This window comes from Dermacentor silvarum, chromosome 2 (genome assembly GCF_013339745.2).
Source record: "Dermacentor silvarum isolate Dsil-2018 chromosome 2, BIME_Dsil_1.4, whole genome shotgun sequence".
Lineage (NCBI taxonomy): Eukaryota > Metazoa > Arthropoda > Arachnida > Ixodida > Ixodidae > Dermacentor > Dermacentor silvarum.
In genome coordinates, this window is record NC_051155.1 from 133,356,984 (window position 1) to 133,378,573 (window position 21,590).

At 46.5% G+C, this 21,590-nt stretch overlaps 1 protein-coding gene across 1 annotated transcript in view; it reads right to left on the reverse strand.

Annotated features, from left to right (window-relative positions):
- LOC119440394 (cholinesterase-like) overlaps positions 1-21,123 on the reverse strand; it is a 24,333-nt gene extending 3,210 nt beyond the window's left edge. The window contains exons 1-7 of the mRNA XM_037705307.1: positions 20,950-21,123; positions 19,035-19,407; positions 17,100-17,224; positions 14,737-15,068; positions 10,128-10,353; positions 2,572-2,751; positions 1-174 (exon numbers count right to left, since the gene is read on the reverse strand). The exon at positions 1-174 is cut by the window's left edge and continues 98 nt beyond it. Coding sequence (XP_037561235.1) covers positions 1-174; positions 2,572-2,751; positions 10,128-10,353; positions 14,737-15,068; positions 17,100-17,224; positions 19,035-19,407; positions 20,950-21,123 — 1,584 coding nt within the window. The remainder of the gene's footprint in view (positions 175-2,571; positions 2,752-10,127; positions 10,354-14,736; positions 15,069-17,099; positions 17,225-19,034; positions 19,408-20,949) is intronic.
- Between the last annotated feature and the right edge of the window lie 467 nt (positions 21,124-21,590).

Consider the following 21,590-nt stretch of genomic DNA (forward strand, 5'->3'; position numbering starts at 1 on the left):
TCGGATGAGGTCCTCTCTTCCGACGCCTGCATCACTCGTCGGGTCGCTGCGATGGAACACGTAAGTGTGTACGCGATTACCGAGGGCGTGCAGCTGTTCTGCGAACAGCCGCACCGGGCAGACGACGGCAATGTCGCTCAATAGTTCCTGGGCCCACTTCCTTTGTCCAGCGCCCTGCATTTGAGCCAAATAAAACGGGTACGCGCTGATGTGGTTGTAGCACACTTTACTTTGAGCCGACCATAAAAGATAATAGCAATGACAGGGGTATTGGGATTGGTAGAACTTATTTGCAGAGGTTTCTGTCGATATTGACGACCGCATAAATAGACGCTATCGCCTGGTATTATAGGCAAAGCTTCGGATGTCCAACACCCGACGCAATGACAAGCGTTGTAACCTGCTTCGAGGTATCAAGATTTCACGAAGCTATGGTAATTTCTACTGTGAAATTTCTACAGGGAAATTTTCTCTACCACTAACATTTGTTCACGCTTTTCATCACAGCGAAGTTTGAAGCGAAGTTTGAAACGTTTTGTTTTAAAAATACGCTTTTAATTACTTGAGAATTACCAAATGGCTTATTATGAACATCGCCTCAGCTGAACCAAAAGGTATACTTGAAACATCGCCCAAACAATGGCTCATCGCAACACTTGCAAGTGGACTCAGATGAGCCATAATATGAATCCAACTGCTGTAAGAAATCACGTATAGATTATTCACTGAATAAAAAATATATAGCCAATCCATCGAAACAGCGCGAGCGCCTTCGTGCGGTCTCGACTGGAGCCGATTGCGTGGATGAAATCAGGGGAACCCTTCGGGGGAGTCCACTTTTCCAGCCAGCTGAACATGGGGCAGAATTTGAAACGCTCGGCATTGCACGAAAAGCACTACGTTAGGAGGAGCCATTGTAGTGTGAGCGTTTGCCTCGCAGAACGCCACCGAGAGCGCATCAGGAACGCAACACAAGCAACCGAGGCCCGCCAGGGAGGCGAACTGCATCGATGCGATGTGAAGGTGTCACGCCCCCTGCCAAAGCCCGGCGTGGCCCGGCGCCTTGCAGAGCGTCGGCGGCAGCACCCTCAAGCGCTGTGAATACCGCCAGTATTCCTCGTTACCCGGGGCGTACTCGCAGCTGTCTCTACGACGTGGAGTTGGGGAGGAGTCTTCCATGACCTCTGGAATTTGAAGAGCTCAGTTGCCCCATTCGCAGAAGCGTTTCACATGGAAAGCAATAAGCTAAGGCATGATGAGGCCAACTTTTCCCGATTCAAACCTTGCCAGACTGGCTGCCTCATATTATATAGGCCTTCGAACTTCCCCAAGAGATGTGGTAAAGATCTACGTCGTGCTTGAAGCGGACTCTTTGTAGGACTCCTTAGAGGACTTTTAACAGCGGAGCTGTTTAAGGCCGAGGTTGAACCGTGCTGAGCGTTGATCAGTTAGGGGCGAAGCACCTTAGGGCCGCGCCTTGTCCCTCCCTTGTCGTCCATAGCTCTGGTTTGCATGGAGTCCGCTAGGGGCGCGGCGGTACACAAGGGCGTTCGTTCCCGACACGCGCTCTCTTTCTCTCTTCAGCCATGGATGATAACGGTCGCTTCTGATAACGGCGCGCCCGCTATGAATGAAAAGGCTTGAGTGGCGGCTCAACTGCAAGCGGAGTCGAGGGCTCGCAAAGCTGCTGCAGCACGGCGACGCAGACAACGAGTGGACCCGGAGTCTATGGCGCGGGAAGCTGCAGCAAAACGGCAACGCCGGCAAGCGGACCCGGAGCTGAGGGATCGCGAAGCTCGCGCTTCAACCGAGCATCGGCGCCACCAACCTCAGATAGAGAACTCTTCCGGCGTTTTGCCGCCGCTTCCCGTGCTCGCGCCGCCTCTGGGTCCGCTTGCCGGCGTCGCCGTGCTGCTGCACTGATCACAAGGCAATGTGCGGGGGACTCACGGTTACCCGAATAATCCTTCGGTGTATCGCCCAATCATCATCATTCACTTCGTGGATATGCGGTGATTTTTTTTTTTCGAAGCGCGCGCCGGCCACAGTTGGTCGGAGAGTGCCGAGCATGAGAGAGGGAAAGCGCGCGCCGAGCGACAGGTGGGTGGAGCCAAGGAGAGAGAGAGACGGCGGCGTAGCCGCGGCGCCATGCTCTCCGGGGCGAGATAGCGGGGGGGGGGGGGGGGGGGTCTACCGAGCAGTATAAAAGCGGCACTGTCGGCACAGCGCATTCCGACGTTTGGAGACGAGTACGGACAAGACGATAAAGCAACTGTCTCCTGAAGAAGAAGCTGCGCGACGCGAAAGACGGCGGGGAGCTGCTCGAGCATGGGCCCAACGATGATGTGCCGACCCAGAGTTCCGAGCAAGGGAAGCCTAGGCTAAGGCGATGGCGAAGGTCCGAAGACCCCGAGTTTCGAGTGAGGGAGGCGACGTCGCAGCAACGGTACGAAAAGACTCATCGGGAAGTAAAAGCCCAGTTGAAGCCACCAGCTCCGCTGTTTCATCAGTCTTCGTCACGTTAAGTCGGTGAAGCTGCGCTGAATTTTTCAAGTAGTTTTTGTAGCTTACCTCGGCGTAATTTTTCGTTACTTCAGTAGCGTCCTTCAGCGGAAAACCAAGCCACGAGAGAAGAGAAATAGCCGATGTCTTAGTTTCCTGCAGATGGACGTTCAGATAGTCGGCGAAATTCTCCATGAGCGCTGGCGCCTCGTTGTCGGAGAAGCCCATAAGTACACTCATTCCCGACACCTGAAAGGGATGAAGGGAGAGGAAAATAAAATGTCGGCAGATCCCACGCCCTATGGGAATCGATGTTATGCGAAGCAGGGGGCGGGGAGTCTACCAAGTTAACGAAACGACCATGAGAGCACCAAGACGTAGGCGGCTCTTTCATGACCTACATGACACGCATGTCATGGCATTCATGTTATGAGTACTCAGGAGTCCCTTTTGCTACGCCTAAGAAACCTTCAGGCGAAATCCTTAGTCATGCTCATGACTATGACTGACCATTAACCTTTAGCCTTTTCCTTCACTTAATACCACATCCGAACCCATTCCATTGGTTTTTGTGTGTTATTCTTTTTTCGCTGAGTCATTCTCATTTTTGCTGAGTCATGACTCTGGCTTCTACCACCATCCTTTAGTGTTTCCTTCACTTAATACCCCCGTCCGAACCCATTTGAGTGGTTTTTGAGCGTTAATCTTTTTTAGCTGAGTCATTGTCATTTTTGATGAGTCATGCTCATGACTATGGCTTCTACCACAATCCTGTATTGTTTCATTCAGTAAGTGCACACGTCTGAACCCATTTCAGTGGTTTTGAGTGTTAATCTTTTTTTCGCTGGAGTCATTGTCATTTTAGGCGGCTGTTTTATGACCTACATGACACGCATGTCATGACATTCATGTCATGACCTATCATTTATGTTCGTCATACACTGTTGTCATACTATGACAATTTTGGTACCTAGCAAGTTAACGATACGACCATGAGAGCACCAAGAAGTAGGCAGATAGATAGATACTGTCAAAGTGGCAAATGTTCGTCAAGAAATGCTTCGCATTTAAAAATGGGAAGACATGACCCATGGCATGTGCCCCACGCTCCTTAGGCAGCTAACTAGCTGGCAAAATGATGAAACGGTTGCCCTAATTATGACTCATTATCTAATTTCAATATTTTGTTTTCTGATGATAAGATTCGGTCCTTTCCTCATTAATCGACTGTTGGTGCTACAGAGATGACTTAACTGCAGCTCATGAGAGCCCGCCGTGAGTACACCGCAAGAAATATTGAGAGAGAATCATTTGGATGTAGCTGTTGTGCTCTTGTTAAGTTTGTCTGCTCTTTCCGGCACTAGTAATCGCTAAAATGGATGAACGCCGACTGCCTCATCACTGCTAAAATTTTTGCTTTATTGCGATAGCAATTATATGGACACTCCAAGCGGATTTATGCCGTCGGCGTCGTCGTCGCCGCCGCCGTGAGGTTCCGTATAGAGTGCAACGGCGATGAAAACGTCGCCGCGGGCCGTATGCTGGATGTGCGAGTGAAAGCGCGCGAGGGATGCGTGCTTTCTTTGCTGGGAGGTGTTTTTACTATTGAAAGGTGTAGCACGACTTCATCAAATAACGACGACGGACTTTAGTGTTGCTTTCAGAAGCGCGGGTTATGGAAATATTTTTTTGATGCAGATCTAGACGTGATATCTTACGAAGAATGCAGGCATTCAACAATAAAACAATCTGCGTTTGGTTCAGTGGTAGTTGAAACATTCAACAAACTGGTGGCCTCTCCTGCAATGAAAGTTGCTTCTTGCCTTAAAATCCTGTTGTGTGATTTGCTCAGCATTATTTTCGTTAGAAATTTCCGACCTTTGAAGAGATGGTCCCCCGCGTGGGTTGCTCTACTTTCATTGCACAACTCATCTCGATTGGCAGAGGAAAATAGATCGCTTTGCTGTTTTCTGTTTCCTCCCACCTATTTTGAAATTTGTAATAAAATCCTGCATAAAGTATGTATTTTTCAGTAATGGTCATATGATATCTAAGTGGCTTTTTATTTATCTATATTTACTGGAACTATTTATCTATATTTACTGGGGAAAAAAGAACCAGGAGGACTAATAGGAACGTTGATTTAATCCTTAATATATTTTTCACCTGCAAAGGTCTCTGAAGTTCTTGTAGCCAGCGGAAAATATGTTGCCGTAATACAGGTAAAAAACCACCGTGTGTGCTTCGAGAACAAGCACACCCCTTTTAGTATACACACATGGCCCAGTGTACTATACAAAGTACAACTGCATTCATTTTTTTTGCGATGCTATAAATATGCATAGTATATGGAATGTCATGCATTCATCGTTTACGCCATTCTTTTTTAAAACTTCCACACAAACCACCGTCGAGAGGCATATGATATGCTTGACAAAAAGAAAAGAAAGGTGCTTGTACAGCAGCACTTGCTATGTTCAGCACTTCTCCAGGTTTGGCGATGAATAGATAAAATACATCATGCAGCTGCCAAAAAACTTAAGAGTGGTTGCCTTGGCAGGACCCTTTTTAGCAAAATGGCGTACTAAGGAACACCGTATGCTTCTTCTTTAATTATTTACAACTGAAAATGGTACTATACTTCTAAAAGTCTGCTGGGCTTAACGGGTTAGGAACGCTGGGAGAACGCCTTGTGTGTTGGTCTATATGTTCGTTCTCGTTCACACGTCTTTATCTGATTATTCAAAACCAACATTTCCCATACACCACCTCATTAAAACACAACAATTTAATCTTATCCTCTTACCCGGCGTGGTTGCTCAGTGGCTATGGTGTTGGGCTGCTGAGCACGAGGTCGCGGGATCAAATCCCGGCCACGGCGGACGCATTTCGATGCGGGCGATAAGCGAAAACGCCCGTGTACTTAGATTTAGGCGTACGTTAAAGAACCCCAGGTGGTTCAAATTTCCGCAGTCCTCCACTACGGCGTGCCTCGTGGTTTGGACACGTAAAACCCCATAATTTAATTTAATCTTATCCTCTTGTCTACCCTGCAGTTGCTTCTTCTCTTGGATGAACGGACTGTTTGGTACATCTTATATAGCTTCAAATTTTATTTTCTCCGTAACATCATTTCTAGTGGCGGCAGCATCCAGGAAACGTTCGTGATCGGAACAAATTAGAGGAGTGAAGAAAATTTAAAAATGTTGCGTAATTTACTCTAAGAAGAAAAGGAGGAAAGGGGGTATTGAAGTTACTCCTTTAGGGGAGGAACTGATTTGCCACAACCATTCCTCCTTTCAGGTGGTAAGTGAGAGGGGATGAACTGTTACTCCCCGTGCGGTTACTCCTTCGAGGACTAACAGTTTCTCTTTTCCGATGCTCCTCAAGGGAGTAACGGTTATTCTTTCCGATGCTACTCGAAGATGCAATTAACTAAATTAGCCGTTTATACGCCTGATAAAAAAATGACTGGGCTGAAAATAAGGAAAAAAAACGTGCCCGCAAGTACGATTCGAACTCACGTCATCTCGCTCGCAAATCGGGTACTCTAACCACGTCACCATGGCAGCTCGGTTAACAAGACAGGTTACCGAGACGAGCTTAAGCACCTTAACGCAGGTGCGGCAATACAGAACAGACTCGCCATTTGGTGTATGCTATGCGGGGAGAGTCTAACGCTTGCGCATAGCTTACGAATATAAGCGACTACATAAAGAAAGCTGCCCGATTATTCTTACGGTGACTTAAACTGAGACATTACGTGATCTTCGTGTAGCGAGCGCAAACGGGGCACGCAAGATGACAGAGAAGGACAACTTCTCTATCGCTTAGCGCGCCCCTTTTGAGCTAAACATCGCCGCAGTTAAGTTTATAATCTCCTTGGAACGATAGGAACTCTTCAGGTACTATTGGCCAAGGAAATATGGCAATCCATCTATGACTTGTGCGCTTCATGTGTATCGTTAACTTATGGTGTGCACGCACACGAAGTGCACGGCACTTCAGATTCCACCTTTTAAATTTCAGCCAATTTTTTCACCGAACATGCAACGTGCTGCTTTACATCTAGTTCAGTAGACAGTACACGAACTTCAAACTATTCATGATATATAGACAATACCGCTTTCGCCGCATCACTCCACGAGACGGACGAAAACAGCAGAGTGCATGGGGAGTAACTGTTGCAGTTCGTCCTCCCCGTTGCTCTCTTTTCTACCAGGGATCATACACTTACTCTCCAAAATTTGCACACGCCACGCACACTCCTGCAGTTACTCCCTTGAGAGATGATCTTTCTTGGACTAACTGTGCAGTTACTCCCGTTTTCCCCGGCATAGTTCTTAGTGTAGCTATGTAATATTAAGGAGCTCCTGAATTCGGTACATTTTCAACATTTAACGTAGCAAATGGTCAAGGAAGCTACTCCCAGGTGCTACGAATCATGAGGTTACCCCACAATACACAGAAAGCACCCAAGCTCCACGCCCATTTTCTCAATATATCTGAAAGAAGCTTAGTTGTCATACGCACTGAAACACGTGGCAAGAAATCAGAACATATGAATATAAGGACATCTACTTAATACAAATAACACCGGCTTTTTCTGTTCGTGCATGTATATACAAATATCGATGGAGCAAAAGAAAGCAAAACCCGATACGTTATTTTGGGAGCCTAAAAGGTATGCCTTCAATGCATTTTGGCAACAGGCTTTCGAAATAGAGAAGATGGCATCAGCGCTCGTTTTGAACTTCCTAAGAAATACCAGATTGCCTTGAACATTTCATCGACTAAATTACACACTTGCAAATTGCAACGTGACGTTTTTAACTTACAACCTAATGAAATGCATCGGTTATTTGCGTTTGCGTAATTTATTATTTCTGTGCGCTAGAATATTGAGCTGCCTTTTGATTTCCCGACTGAACGATCGTCAGAACACTCCCCCCCCCCCCCAAAAAAAAAAAAAAAAAAAACGAAAAAAAAAAACGGCAGTGCATGCTGACGTCTTGTCATGGTAAGCAGCCCCTTCAGAAAAAAAAAACAACAACATTGTTACACAGCGAGCAGTAGGACAATATTATAGCTGATATTGCATGTTAGGAAACGTATAACCCAAAGAACTGTTAATTAATATCGTCTTACTTTTCACTTTTACCTAGTCATTCGCTATCATGCAAATTGCTGGCACAACAGCCACTCCTTTCAAATGTCCGCAACAATGTGCATTGTCGACAATGACACTAAATTGTGGCGAATGGGCTATATACCAGGCGTCTCAGGCAACTTCAAGTAGTCCTTTTTTATAGCGAAAGCTACACTGGCCCCTTTCTCGCCGTTTCGCTGTGACCGGTGGCCGCACCGCGAGCTGAGCCGTTGCCTAGCAACTGCCGAAGCTGGCAGCTTTTCTTTCTTTCTCTATACGAGGCTATGCTATACCGCAAGCGGCGTCTGACACGCGTCTTTCGCCCGGTGAACTGCTTCACTGGAGATGGTCCGGAATGCCAAGCACTCGAAGCTAGCGTCGGAGACTGAGGAAGAGCTAGCCGTTCGGCTCGCAAAACGCTTGGACTTGTCGGCTTATAATTTATACCTGGCTTATATCGATGATTGTATACATAAGTCTGATAATTACAGCTAAATCAAAGGCTAACCAAGTGAAACCAAGACTTAACCAGGCTAAACCAAGCTTTCGCTTTGCATATCCAGGTTAGCTGAGCTAGCCGCAGCCAATTTTTTTTTTCAGGAAGTAGCTCAACTTAAGCGAACTATACTAACGAATTACAGTTTTCAGTCAACCTAAGCTAGTCGTTATGTGTACTTCTTGGAGTGCGATAGGTTCTTCTTTCTGGGGTTTTACGTGCCAAAACCAGTTCTGATTATGAGTGCGATAGGTAGCCTCAAACTTCGAAGCTTCACTTTTCAATGTACAATGAAGTAAATTTTAAATTATTTGTTTTAACATAGGTTTGATCGGATAATTTCTCGAGAATAGTTAGAAACAACCATTCAAGGTATTTAAATGAGGTTATTCTTTGTGTGTTTTTTTTTCTGGTCATTAGGAAACCTATCGATATCGGTATTACAGAAAACAACTTGAAGCAGATCCAACGTATTGTGAGAATTGGTGTTACGTGAAACATTTTGAAACACAGTGTACTCTATTTCAACTTTATACCAATCTTATGACGTAAATTTACGCAATCGCGGATGTAAGCATCCGGCGGTTACAGGCGATGTTGCCTGAAAAACCCAAAGAAACGCTCTCCTTGTTCATAGGTCGTCAGGTTTTTTTTTTTTTCTTTTTGCTTTTGAAGCGAATATGGTTGCCTACTTCGACAGATTTTTCTAATCTGATTGGCTTAGAATGAGCGAGGAGTGCGCAGAAGTGGCGTGTGTTTCGGTGAGGCCGAGCTAGTGCAGTCAATTAGATAACCGATTGAGGAAAGTAGTGCAGAGTCTGTGATTGGTCGGCCGCTCCCCCTTGGTTAGCTTGCGATGACTGGTCGAAAACCACGGCGGCGTGCAACAGCGAATTAAAAAATCCACTGAAGGTGTGCTTAGGGAAGAAGAGTTGTATACGTACCGAAAGGGCTTCACAACGTTATACTGCCATATACAAAACATTTAATATACCCGAAACAAAAATTCTCGCCAGGCGCTCCGAATTGCCAGTGAGTGCCAGAGCGACTGGCGGGCAACCATCTTCTATTGCTCTAGGAATGGGGCAGTCTCCGGCTATTCCAAGTAAAAGCAGTTTTGTTCGGCCTGAAAAATGATGCATTTTTAACGCGTACACGTCACTCTGATGCGGTGAGTTCTCGTCGTTTTGTGACGTCGCGTAGAGACATATGAAATGGGGGCAGCATGAAATAAATTTGGCCAAGAGGGGAGTACTAATGGCGAAAAAGGCGTGTAGGTAAATTTTTCATTTGCTCGGCCTAATCATGCATAATTAGTGTGTGCACGTCATATCAGATGGGATCGAGCTTTCACAACTTTCGTGTCATTGCGTGGCGGACAAGCGAAGCGGGCGTTGCCTGCAATTTTTTCACCAACCGTGACGGGCTAATGGCAGAAATGGAATAGAAATAGTTTGGAATAGCTTTACGTTATAGCGCCCCTAATGTCCAGGGATTTCGGACTTTGCAACTTCCTCCGTATATCGAGCTTCTCTACCATGCACCTACTCAAATAAACGGGCAGCGTTTGTAAAAAAAAATGACGTATCAAATGATCGGTTGAATTTCAGCAACCTTCAATAGCAATGTCGAAATGTTACTTCCTTCTAATAGTAAATTCATATACGCACTTGGTCGTATCTTCTTTGATGCGTTGTAGCAGCATTTGGGTAAGGATTAAAGCACTGCTGTAAAGCAGCAGTTAAGTAACGACTCAGTGCCGTAAATGCATGCGTTAATAGACGACAGTACCTTCTCGGTGTTGGTAAATGAGAGCTGTTGAAAGTGAGCCGATCACTATAAATATGCATTTTTTATTGCTGCCCTTTGAATTACGCTGGTGCATTGCGGTATAAAGTTTAACCGATGGCCGAAGGGGCGATGTACAAAATGCCCGGGTATGTCAATTTTAAAGCAGCCTCGGTTATGCCGTGCGCATACCTTGAGCTTCTTCCACATGACGGGGTTCCACATAATGGGCAGGTTGGGGAAGAATGTGGGGAGTGCGCGCAAGGCTCCGGGAGGTGTCTTGAACAACAATTCCACGGGCAGCTTGCGCCAACACTGCAGCCAGGCGCCCTTAATCTCCGCCTCCTCGTCGCACAGAAGTCGGGCCAAGATTGCCCTCATCTGATCCGGTGCGCGGTTGAGCCCGTAGACGGGGTATCTGCATGGCGCCGTAATCGTAACAAAATATTGGGAAAATATTTTTTTTGTAATGAGCAGCTACAATAACTCGTAACGCGTCCTACCAAATAAAGCAACTTTTGTTTCGATGGCGCTGCCGACTTTCCTGTAGGAGCTCTTTGAAACTGTCTCTGGCAACGTCTTGATATACGTAATCGTAGAAAAGAACGGCGGGTATGCCATGTGTTTGACGTAAATTTAGCCATGCATTTTTTTAATGTGGTGCGCCTAGGGCAACGTTACACTTTTTGTGGTCTTTCTGAGTTACGTCAGATCTTGAAGTCGCTGGTGATTTTTGTGCAAAGGTTACTTACTGGTGACATCGTTCTACTGATGGACCTCTCGCTACATGACGTCCCTGTCGCGAGAGATCAAAATATGGAAGTGCCTTTTACTGTGGAAGAAATTCAAGCGGCTTTGGCTATGTGCAGGCGGTCGTCATCACCGGGTCCCGATGGGGTGAACTACGCTGCCTTAGGACACTTGGGTTCAACAGCGCAATGCTGTTTGCTGGATATCTTCAATAAATATTGGTAAGACGGCATAGTCCCCGACGAGTGGAAGTGCAGCCGACTGGTGCTTCTACTGAAGCCTGGCAAGTCTCCGCTGGACCTTACATCGCACCGACCGATTGCACTGGCGAGTTGCATAGATAAGGTCATGGAGTGGATGTTGCTGACACGTCTGGACTGGTACCTTGAATACTATAACATCTACCCTGATGCTATGGCTGGTTTTCGACGTGGACGGTCTTCAATAGACAACGTCAGAGATCTTGTGACCTCCGTGCAGCAACAAAATGCTATGAAGCGTCTCTCTGTGGCACTCTTCTTAGACGTAAAAGGTTCCTACGACAACGTAACCCACGAAGTCATTCTCCAAACTCTTGAGGCTGCAGAACTTGGAGGCCACGTTTTCAGATGGATTAGGAGTTATCTCTCAAGGAGATCGGTGTTTGTTCTTACAGAAGATGGCCCGACAAATAGACATATTTACAGTCGTGATTTCCCACAAGGCGAAGTGTTGAGTCCGACTCTTTTCAACATCGTTCTAGTGGGGCTTACGGAAACGCTACCACAGACAGCCAATGTCTCGCTCTACGCAGATGATATTTGCATCTGGGCGTCCGGCGTGACACGGCCACAAGTGCGCGCTAGAATACAGAAAGCAGCAACCCTGACAGTGGTATACCTTCGCCGACAAGGTCTGACAATATCTACGGAAAAATGTGCACTAGTGGCATTTACACGAAACCGATGTCTTTCTACCCGGTGTGCATCGAGGGCCACTCTATTGCATATAAGAAAACTCACTGGTATTTAGGCGTTATTATGGATCGAGGCCTAACCTGGAGTCCCCATGTCTCCTACATGACGAAAAAACTCATTTGTATTGAGAATATGTTTAAGTTCATAGCTGGAAAACCGTGGGGACCATCCGTGCGCTCCATGTTACAGCTATACACGGCACTACTTCTCGGATTTCTTCGCTACAGTCTTCCAGTCTTGTCGAACACATGCAAGACTAATATCCTTGCACTACAGTGCGTACAAGCCCAAGGACTTCGGACATGTCTTGGCCTCCCGAGAGTTCTTCGACAGCAGCGACGATTGTCATTGCACAGGAGCATCCCATCACCACCCATATCGTCGCTGAGACGCTAAGAGCGCACATTAGACACCTTTTACGACTACCATCCCACCATTTAGCCGGTTTGCCAGCGCGACGACCACAGGCTCCATTCTGTAGTATCGTGACGAGAAAACATGAGTCGATACCTACTGGCTTCAAGCCTGCAAAATGCCCAACATCGGCATTGTGGTGTCTCCGGCAAATTCACGTGTGCCTCTCAATTCCTGGGATTGCTAAGAAGTCAGACCTGTCACCCTTAGCCCTGAAGCAGTTGTCCCGGCATTGCCTACACGAGTCTTATCTTGACCGAATACATATTTACACGGACGGTTCCACCAATTCCAACAGCTCTACCGGAGCAGTGGTTGTTCCATCGGATGCCGTCTCTTTGCAATTTAAATACTCTCACAACACCATGTCGACAGCAGCAGAACTTGCGGCTCTTCAAGGTGCAATCCATTACGTGCTTCAGCAATCACCAAATCATTGGGCCATTTTCTTCGATTCGAAAGCAGCCCTACAAATTCTGCAGTTTGCCCTACGTCACGGGTTATACGAACAGCTAGTGTACGAAATAAGGCAAGCTCATCACCACGCGGTCGAGAAAGGACACGACATTGTATTTCAGTGGTTGCCGAGCCACTGCGGAATTGCTGGCAACGACAGCGCCGATGAAGCTGCTCGCTCGGCTGATCAAAAACATCAGCGAGTGCCTATACCACTGTCAAGAACGGACGCTGCGCGGCAACTTCAATCACTTGCTCGCCACATCACACTTCTAAGATGGAATTCACCAGGTTTCAGCAACTCAGGCTTGCATTCTCTCGACCCTAAATTTCGACTTCGCCTGCCAACTGGACTCTCCCGTAGCGAAGAAACTTTACTGTCCCGCATGTGGTTGGGCGTCGCATTTATAAATGCCTATTCATTCCTAGTAGAAATGGCTAACAGTGCGGCATGCAATTCGTGCGGGTGCGATGAGACGCTAGAGCACCTTCTGTGTCATTGCCCAGCTTTTGACGCTCAACGACGGATTCTTCAAGCTCAACTCAGCACGTTAGATAGCAGAGTGCTGTCAGAGGAAAAGATTCTGGGTCCATGGCCTAGGCATTCTTGCATGCGAAAGGCCACAAAAGCTCTTCTTCACTTCTTGAAGGACACTGGACTGTATGAACGCTTGTGACAGTGGACCTTCGTCTGCGACTGACTGTGTGAGTGACTGACTCTTTATGATTTTTTATATTCTCGCTCCTTATCTATTCTTCCCCCTTCCCTCTCCCCAAGCGTAGGGTAGCCAACCGGGCACGTCCTTGGTTAACCTCCCTACCTTTCCCTTCTCGTTTCTCTCTCTCTCTCTGAGTTACATCGAGTATTTCTTTAAAGTGCAATTAGTTGAATCAGTACCGTGCAATTATGGAAATGTGCATTCATTTATTGGAAGGTATGAATTCGATTAATTGAGTGGTAGAGACGTTCGTCTGCGACTGACTGTGTGAATAACTGACTCTTTATGATTTTTTATATTCTCGCTCCTTATCTATTCTTCCCCCTTCCCTCTCCCCAAGCGTAGGGTAGCCAACCGGGCACGTCCTTGGTTAACCTCCCTACCTTTCCCTTCTCGTTTCTCTCTCTCTCTCTCTCTGAGTTACATCGAGTATTTCTTTAAAGTGCAATTAGTTAGTGAATCAGTACCGTGCAATTATGGAAATGTGCATTCATTTATTGGAAGGTATGAATTCGATTAATTGAGTGGTAGAGGCGTAGTAAAAAATACCCAATTAAATGTTTCTCACGGCGTTATTCTTTAAGTGGCTGTTTTTTCCATTATCTGAACAAAGCCGCGAAATGATAAACATTGACCTCACAGCAAGCTTGAGCATTACAGCACTCTAAACTGCTCTCAACAGTGTTTTCATCGAAGAAAGTGCGAGTGGCTGAAATACAGCTTTTCAATGCTGAATATATTTTAGAATGTATAACCTCGTACATGCTCATGAGATCTAAAACTTGCTTCGAGGGGCACCCAAGCAAAATATGAGGTGCAACCAGATTGATCGACTAGGGTGCTACAATAAGAAATTCATCATTCGTAGCGAGAACACAGTTTGAAAATTGTAAGCGCTAAAGTGACAGGAAAAAACTGCTGTGGCACCACGTATTGCGGACTATGGTACCTGTGATGTGACTCCTGCAGTGACTGGTTTACCGAGACCGACAGAGAAGGAAGGCAAGGGGGGATTATGTCAACTCGTACGTTTTGGCAGCGGGTCATTCAACTTGAGGAGCTGCAGCGGGACTGTCGATCGCCATTTTCACCGCAACATAGTCATACATTGGCACACGGAAAACAATGATAATATTTTAGTCGAGTAATCAATGGATCTAACTCGGCTCAATATTTTGATTTAGTATCAGTTCCCGCTGCAACCGCGAAATGGCAAATACCGTATTTACCCGTGGAAGACCCGCACTGTATTTTTCAACCAGTGGGGGCTGACTAGGAGTACATTTACAGTCGCCGACAGATGTTTTGGACACGGGCTAGTGCCATATTGTAGCGGCTTGCGTAATTGGCGAGCAAGCGAGTATGCGCGTGTCGCTTAGTGAAACATTTTTTTTCTCAAAATTCTGCACTCGAAATTGGAGGTACGGGTTTTACACGAGTAAATACAGTATCTCACTTGTAAAGTGGCAAAACATTCTTTTTTTTTTTATGGCGCTGTGGTCTCACCTGGTAAATGGGCTCTCACTCATGAAGACCAACTTTCGAGCGCCCGGCACCATCCCTTCGCCCGCGAACATGTGGTAGCCCAGTGCCGACGCACCCGAGGCGTGTGCAACGACCACGATATCCGAGGCATTGCCACCGAAAGGCTCTGCATTGCGCCTCACCCACTCGAACGCCTCGGCCTGGTCGAGGAAGCCCACGTTCAGTGGCGAATCGGCAGTCCCCATACTGACGAAGCCCAGCCGGCCCAGACGCCAGTTTGGGACCACGACCATCACTTCACCAACTGCGGCCAGAATCCGGCCGTCGAGGTACGGGTCGTTGTTGCTGCCCGTCTGTGAGTGCCGATAATGCAAAAAAAAAAAAAATAACTTACGTTACATTCGACTGGTCACTTTCGAGTGCTCTAGAGCGCTCTCTCGTGGTGCAGTTTACACTCGACTGGTAGAAATCGAGTGTTCGGAACACATTCACCAGGTTCATACAGAGGGCCGCGCTGCAGATCAGAGCAGGTCGGAGGCGCTCACCTTCGAGCTGGGAGCGCCATTGAGATTTGACAGGAACTCGATCACGCGCCTGCTCACATTTCTCTGGGAGAATCTACAGCCCGTCCGGCTTGGGCCGACTTTCTCTGGCTTCAATTTCGAGAGGTCTCCGCAACCGTGGCAAACCAAATTGGAGAGCGGTATATAACCGATCGAATGTGTCAATAATTGACCGTCACTGGAACTTATAAGGTGCAAGGGCTGTCCGAATGAAATCAAAGGCGAATATGTTCACTCGGTTGTCGCAGATAACGCGGTCGTCGCTCCACAGGCGTTGTGATTAGTTGGGGCATGGGGAAGTCGCCATTTTGCGGCGTAAACAATCTCGAGCCCTTTAGCATAGGCGACATGGTGAGGCTCAGGCAAAACGATGTAAGTCAAAATAACGAGCAGCTAAAAGATACATAGATAATCAACGTATTTGAGAAAACATTATCAGTTAAAAGAAAATGTCCTACCTGCGTTTACATGCACGCTACGGCCACTTGTGAGTGACCACAAAATTTGTCAGAAAACACAGTGATTAGCGCGATAAACATCCGTGCAAACCTGTCAGGTTGGCCGTCTCTATCCATGAGCAGGCAACGCTTGCTCTGCGTGGCGGGCCGGTTCTTTCCTGTACTTAGCGGGCTAACGTAAGTGCAACAAGTTAACATTGTTGAGGAGTTTTCTGCACAAAGACACAAACTCGTTCAGTTTGAGCCAAGAGGCTCAAACTGATCGAAGAAAATATTTCTGTTCACAGTGAATTACCGTTGTGTACACGAACATCGAAAAATCTTACGAAAAAAAAAATGCTGAAATAAAAATGTTAGTATTTTACTAAAACCATAGATGATAAGATAAGTTAGCTTGTAAAGCTATGGGTAGGTTATAGTGTCTTCTGCGAAGTATTCACTCCTCAGAAACATTTTCAATATTTTTTTATGGTTCGCCAGAAAGGAACTTCAGCATCACTGATGTCGGTCAACATGGCGAAGAATGCTCAAATAATCACAGAATAAAAGCCCAATATCGTATTGTCATGTATCACTGACGCTGTTGCGTCCATTTTTGGCGTCGCCTTATCATTTTGCTCTCCGCGCAGGTTGTGTCTCACTGGTCGTTAGCACTCTAATTCAGTTCATGAAGTAGTTTAGGACCAATCCCGGTCTTGGATGGTCCTGCGCATGATTGTAAACATTGTGTAGAAATCTGTATTGATGAGCATATTCAGTTTCGGCAATGCAATCGATGAAATATCTGCTTCTAGTTTGCTAGAGCACAAATTATAGTATCACGCGAATGCCGAAAGTGCTGAATACTATACATTTCACGTGCTTGCAAGATCCAATTGCTTTATGCATATGCACAATGCTCCTGGTATTGTATCTTCTATTGCGCGCGCTCAAGGTGAATTTTGCTTAGCTCAGAAAATACTAAATAATACAAGGTAATTCAACTGCATGGCGTGTTGTGGAAACTTCATGCCTAGCATTCTTCTTGGAAGAAAGCCACAAAGTGTGGAACGGACGTCGCAGTGTTGGCATAGGATATCACCGGGTTGGCATAAGAAACATTAGTTTATCTATAGGACAAACATTCGCAGAGATCAGAAATACGCTATGAAATTTTATGGTAACAGTGAGAGAGAGAGATAATTTATTTCAAAGGCACGGAGGTCTGCCTTTATGGTAACAAATGGTAACAAATTCTCACTAAAAATAGGACCTTGCTTGGTTAGCTCGTGCAGTTTCATATCCGTCATGGACATTCAAGGTGTACTGCTTGAAAGTGCAGCTTCAAGTACAGCTCCAAGTACAGCTTAAAACTGGTGCATACCTGAAAGAATCCACCGTGTATGAAGAAGACGATGGTCAGGTTGCCCGGGCAGATACGTCCATCACATGACGGTGTCCAGATATTAAGGTGAAGACAATCTTCCGATGTGCTTATATTCATCTCATCTGAAAGACCCCAAAAAGGTGCCTTTCGGTGTGGTTTGCGAAGCGCCAAGAAGACAGGTGTGTACTTCATGCAGTCTTGCAAAGCACGAACTCTAATAAAAATTTATCTCTGCTCCCCCGGACGCAGGCGCAAATGTATGATTCATTAAATCTAGAGGCCAACACCGGGCTCGCTTTGCAGCAGTCATTCTAATTCCCATCATCCCGGAAATTAAGCTACGATCTAAGCGAGCAAGAACCTCAAGAGTTATCCACGACGTGTGCAACGTATTCAAATATTAGAACTAAGCAACCACGTTGTATAGGTAACAGAAAAAGCGTTTATGATCGAGAGAGCTTCCAAATCTGTACCTTCCTCGGGATATGACAATGCAGTCAACGGTACATTTTATTTTTAGCATTCACTGCTTCAAGCGTTAAATTGTTAGGCCCTGTTGCACTTTTTCTTGCAGCTGACTTTCGATTATACAATGTCCGGCTCGTCGCATTATACGAAAACTGACAGCCCCTTGACCCATACCAGTGACCAGATTGCGGCGTACTTCTGAAGTATGCCAAGCTTCCGGCGCAGGAACGAGCCAGATATTGGTATCGATGACGCGAATGCAAGAATGAGCTAAGTAATCAAGCTCATCATTTACTGGACTCCCGATAGACGGCTAGAGCGAAAACCCTGCAGTAACCTAGTTGCCGGCATAATTTTCGCTTAGTCGACCGTCCTGCTCGTAAAAACTCCGTACCGCGTTGTTAAACCACGTTGCCACTTCCAGCTTACGTTGTTCTCCTTCCTTTAGTGTATCGATTCCATCATTATTCGCTGCAGAAAGCTGGCACTTCGCAGCATCCATGTCACATCTTCCTGAGTCTAATGGCTCCATATTTCAGCTGTAAACTTCCTGTGTTCATTAGTGTGTCGCCCAATTTTCTGGTATCGTTGATGGTGTTTGCCTTGCCTTGTCATTCATTCGCGGTCATTCTATACCAGAGTGCCAGTAACCTGTTCTGCGCACTATATTGCCTGACCAAACACAATTGTTGATATTCACTTCAAAAATATCAGCAATCACCATTTGCGCTCTGATATATTTTATTGCCTACCTACGCAATATTACTAAATATAATTTTCGGCACCACTGCGTGTTACGTGGCCTTCAACTAAGGGTTTGTTCAACATGATGAACCGCGCCAAGCTATAGATGGTCGAATGAATGAGAATACTTAAGAATCCCAAGCATTCTCCTCCGAGTGCAGCCACGTTATTGCGGGCGGGGTGTCTGGCCGCTTCCATGTGCTGATCTTGGTGATAGTGCAAAGTTATGGGCTACAGGGGCGACTGGATATTTGCCGTGTGTATGTGCACTAAGGCCACGGGGAATGTGCCTCTGGGTGTGTTTTTGTTTTCAATGATACATGTTGCAGAAAAAAATATGTCTTGACTTATTATAAGTATAAAAACTACAGCATATAATTTTTTACACGAACCTATCGCTACAAAACAGCTGCACTCCTCATACAACCGCTGATGGTGGAAGCAGCAGCGCCTGTATTTCTTTATTCCGATTTACCTGTACTTCGCACTATTATTTCCTTACTGTGCTTCCCTTACTTCGGAATTCCTACGAAAAAATCAACATATGGATGCTTCGCATTACCTGGACGACCACTACAATTGAGTATGTCAAAATTTATTGCATTAAGGGTTTTATGGTAACATACCGTTCACGGCTAAGGTGTGCCAGACGTTTATGCTCTATCCCGTTTGTTATTCTCTAGATGCTGTTACCTTAGCTATCGCGTACTAATGTCTAACCTTGCTTGATGTTAGACTGGGCGCATGCAGGTGCGGGCGACGTGGCGTCGAACTGATTCAACTTCTCGTGCCAAGGTACGGGCGCGGCGAAGCGCAACGTGTTTCGCTCGGCGTACGGCACACCCAGGAACGAGCTGACCAGCATGCCAGCCATGATGGTGACGCTTCCGTGCAGGCTTCCGAACTGTCCGTCCACCACAACATTGCTTATCTCGGGTCTGCTCCCCTGTATCAACGCGTGGACCCAAACGAGCACCAGCGCGAGCGACACGATGGTCGCCACCACGCACACCAGGTCCTTGGTCCGGACGTCTTGCCTTGATCCCGGAGAGAATAGATACGAGAAATCAAATACAAGGTTGGTGGCAGCCCACTGCTTTCAAAATAAATGGTGAACAGGATGACAATTTGTGACAGGCGTTAGCAAACTGTTACGCGCTTACAGTGTTACATATTAAAGCGGGGAGGCTGGGTTCATAAACAGGTTTGCCAGGTGTGAGTTTGGTTTGAAGAACCCAAACAAAGCATATGCCGTGTTGAGCTAAATTATATTTTAGTTTGCAATTGGCCTTCGTGTGCTCAACTGTTGGGAATGTTGGTGCTTCGTTGTGCCAGACTGCTAACCTAGGGCAACAGCCTGTTGAACATGCTGTCATCGTACTTTCTCCATACGGCATGGCCAAACAACAGTGTAGATAATTTGCATATTCCAAGAATTAATGCATCGCAAGCAAACCGTGAAATCAGCCCGTTAGTGAGACTACGTGCGCACTGGTGAGAGAAATTTTAATGATAGGTTAAGATGTTAGCCGATAAAATGCTAGGCATGGTGCTACAGGTTTATTATATAACGATGGATCAAAAGAGGAGAGAAAACAAAGAACACAGACCCATCTACTCGCACAAAAGCGCCAAAATGGGCAGCAGTGAGCACAATGAAATGAACGAAGTAGAAAGTTGGATGTTATTGCACCCGCAATAACCAAATGTTATCCATATCTCCCCTTTTAGCTCCACCACAGGGATGCGTACCATTTTGCTTATTTACGACGCCATAACGCTTGACTTTTCACTGTGTTCTTTTCATGGTGCTCCTTTTACTAGTTGCTGAGCTTTTGTACGAGTGAATTGGTCTGCGTTTTTTTCTTTTCTGTCGTCCTTTGATCTGTTGTTATTTAATAAACCAGTTGTAGCATGCCAAACCTGTTTGCTCAGCTTACCTCTCCACTTATGAATAAATTTTCTCTCACCAGTACGCACGTATCTATCACTTCTGGTTGGTAATACGGTCTCCACGTGATACATTCTTGCAAAACGAAAATTAAATACACGGTGGATGTGGTATGCGGTGTGGATGAAGTACGATGACAGTGCGTATTCAAGAGACTATAGCTCTAGGTTAGCCATCCGGCCCAACGCCGTACCAAACGTCCGAGCAGTTCACCTCGCAGGGCACTAAAAGAAGATAGCGCTTCTTATTGTTCACTGCTGTAGATAAGTGCCCGTGAGAAATAAATGTGACGATGATCAAAATGTCTTATTACAGTATTAGCTGCACGTGTGTCGCAGCCCCGCACCCGCGAATACTTTACGGGATCGAAATGCGCGAGGCGCAAATATCCTGGCCTCACAGACGCACCTTAAACAATATACTGCTCTGCGTTGTGCGCCTTACGTGTCTTACGTATGCAGCTGGGCTCTATCCGGGCAGCTCTTGCGACTTAATGACGATGTGTGGAACAGGAGGGCGATAATTTTGTCACACCAGGGCACTGATGGGAGTCAGCCATGATAAGAAGTGACGATGCGATCATGATGCCACGTGCAGGGGTGTACTACGTGAGCTTGGTGGTGGTGAGAAGCTTTCATTTCACAATAAAGAGAGGTGTGGACCCCCTAGTAGGAACCTACATACTAGGTGGTGGCCCTGGCCCGGGACCCTATTGGTCGAAGTCACCGTCTTGATTCTCTGGATCAAGGCCCTTTGGGCTTGAAGGTCTGAGCAGCCAAGCAGGGCCGCCTCCCAGTTCTCTCGTGTAGGTTTAGGGCTGGGGGCTAAGGCTGAATTTTCCGGGCAGGCCCATTCCATGGTGGTACGTGTCTGCTACCTCGCCACAGTGCTGGCACCTACCGGTTACCATAGGGTCAAAATGTTTCATAATAGCCGGGCATAACATCGTGTCTGTGAAAAGTCTCAGGAGCACGCGTTCTCTCCCCCGGCCGAGTCCCTTAGTGGGCATAGGATATCGGGGATGACTATCTTTATAGTAATCTAGAATTTCTCTAAGTCTGGTAAGGAGTTGGCCTTCATCCTGGTTCATGGAGCCTGCGGGAGGTACTCGAGAGATGAGTGCTTGGGCAGCCTCCTTCGTGGCCTCATTTCCCCCTAGACCCTGGTGACCAGGAGTCCAGGCTATATATTTTGTCGGAGAATCTGCTTTGTTCATACTGCAGTGCAATATTATTTCTACCAGAGGTATGATCCATCCGGCCGCGTAGTTATGGGATGCCCCTCTCGAGTCCGCAATGATATCTTTGGGGAAGGCTGTCCTGTGC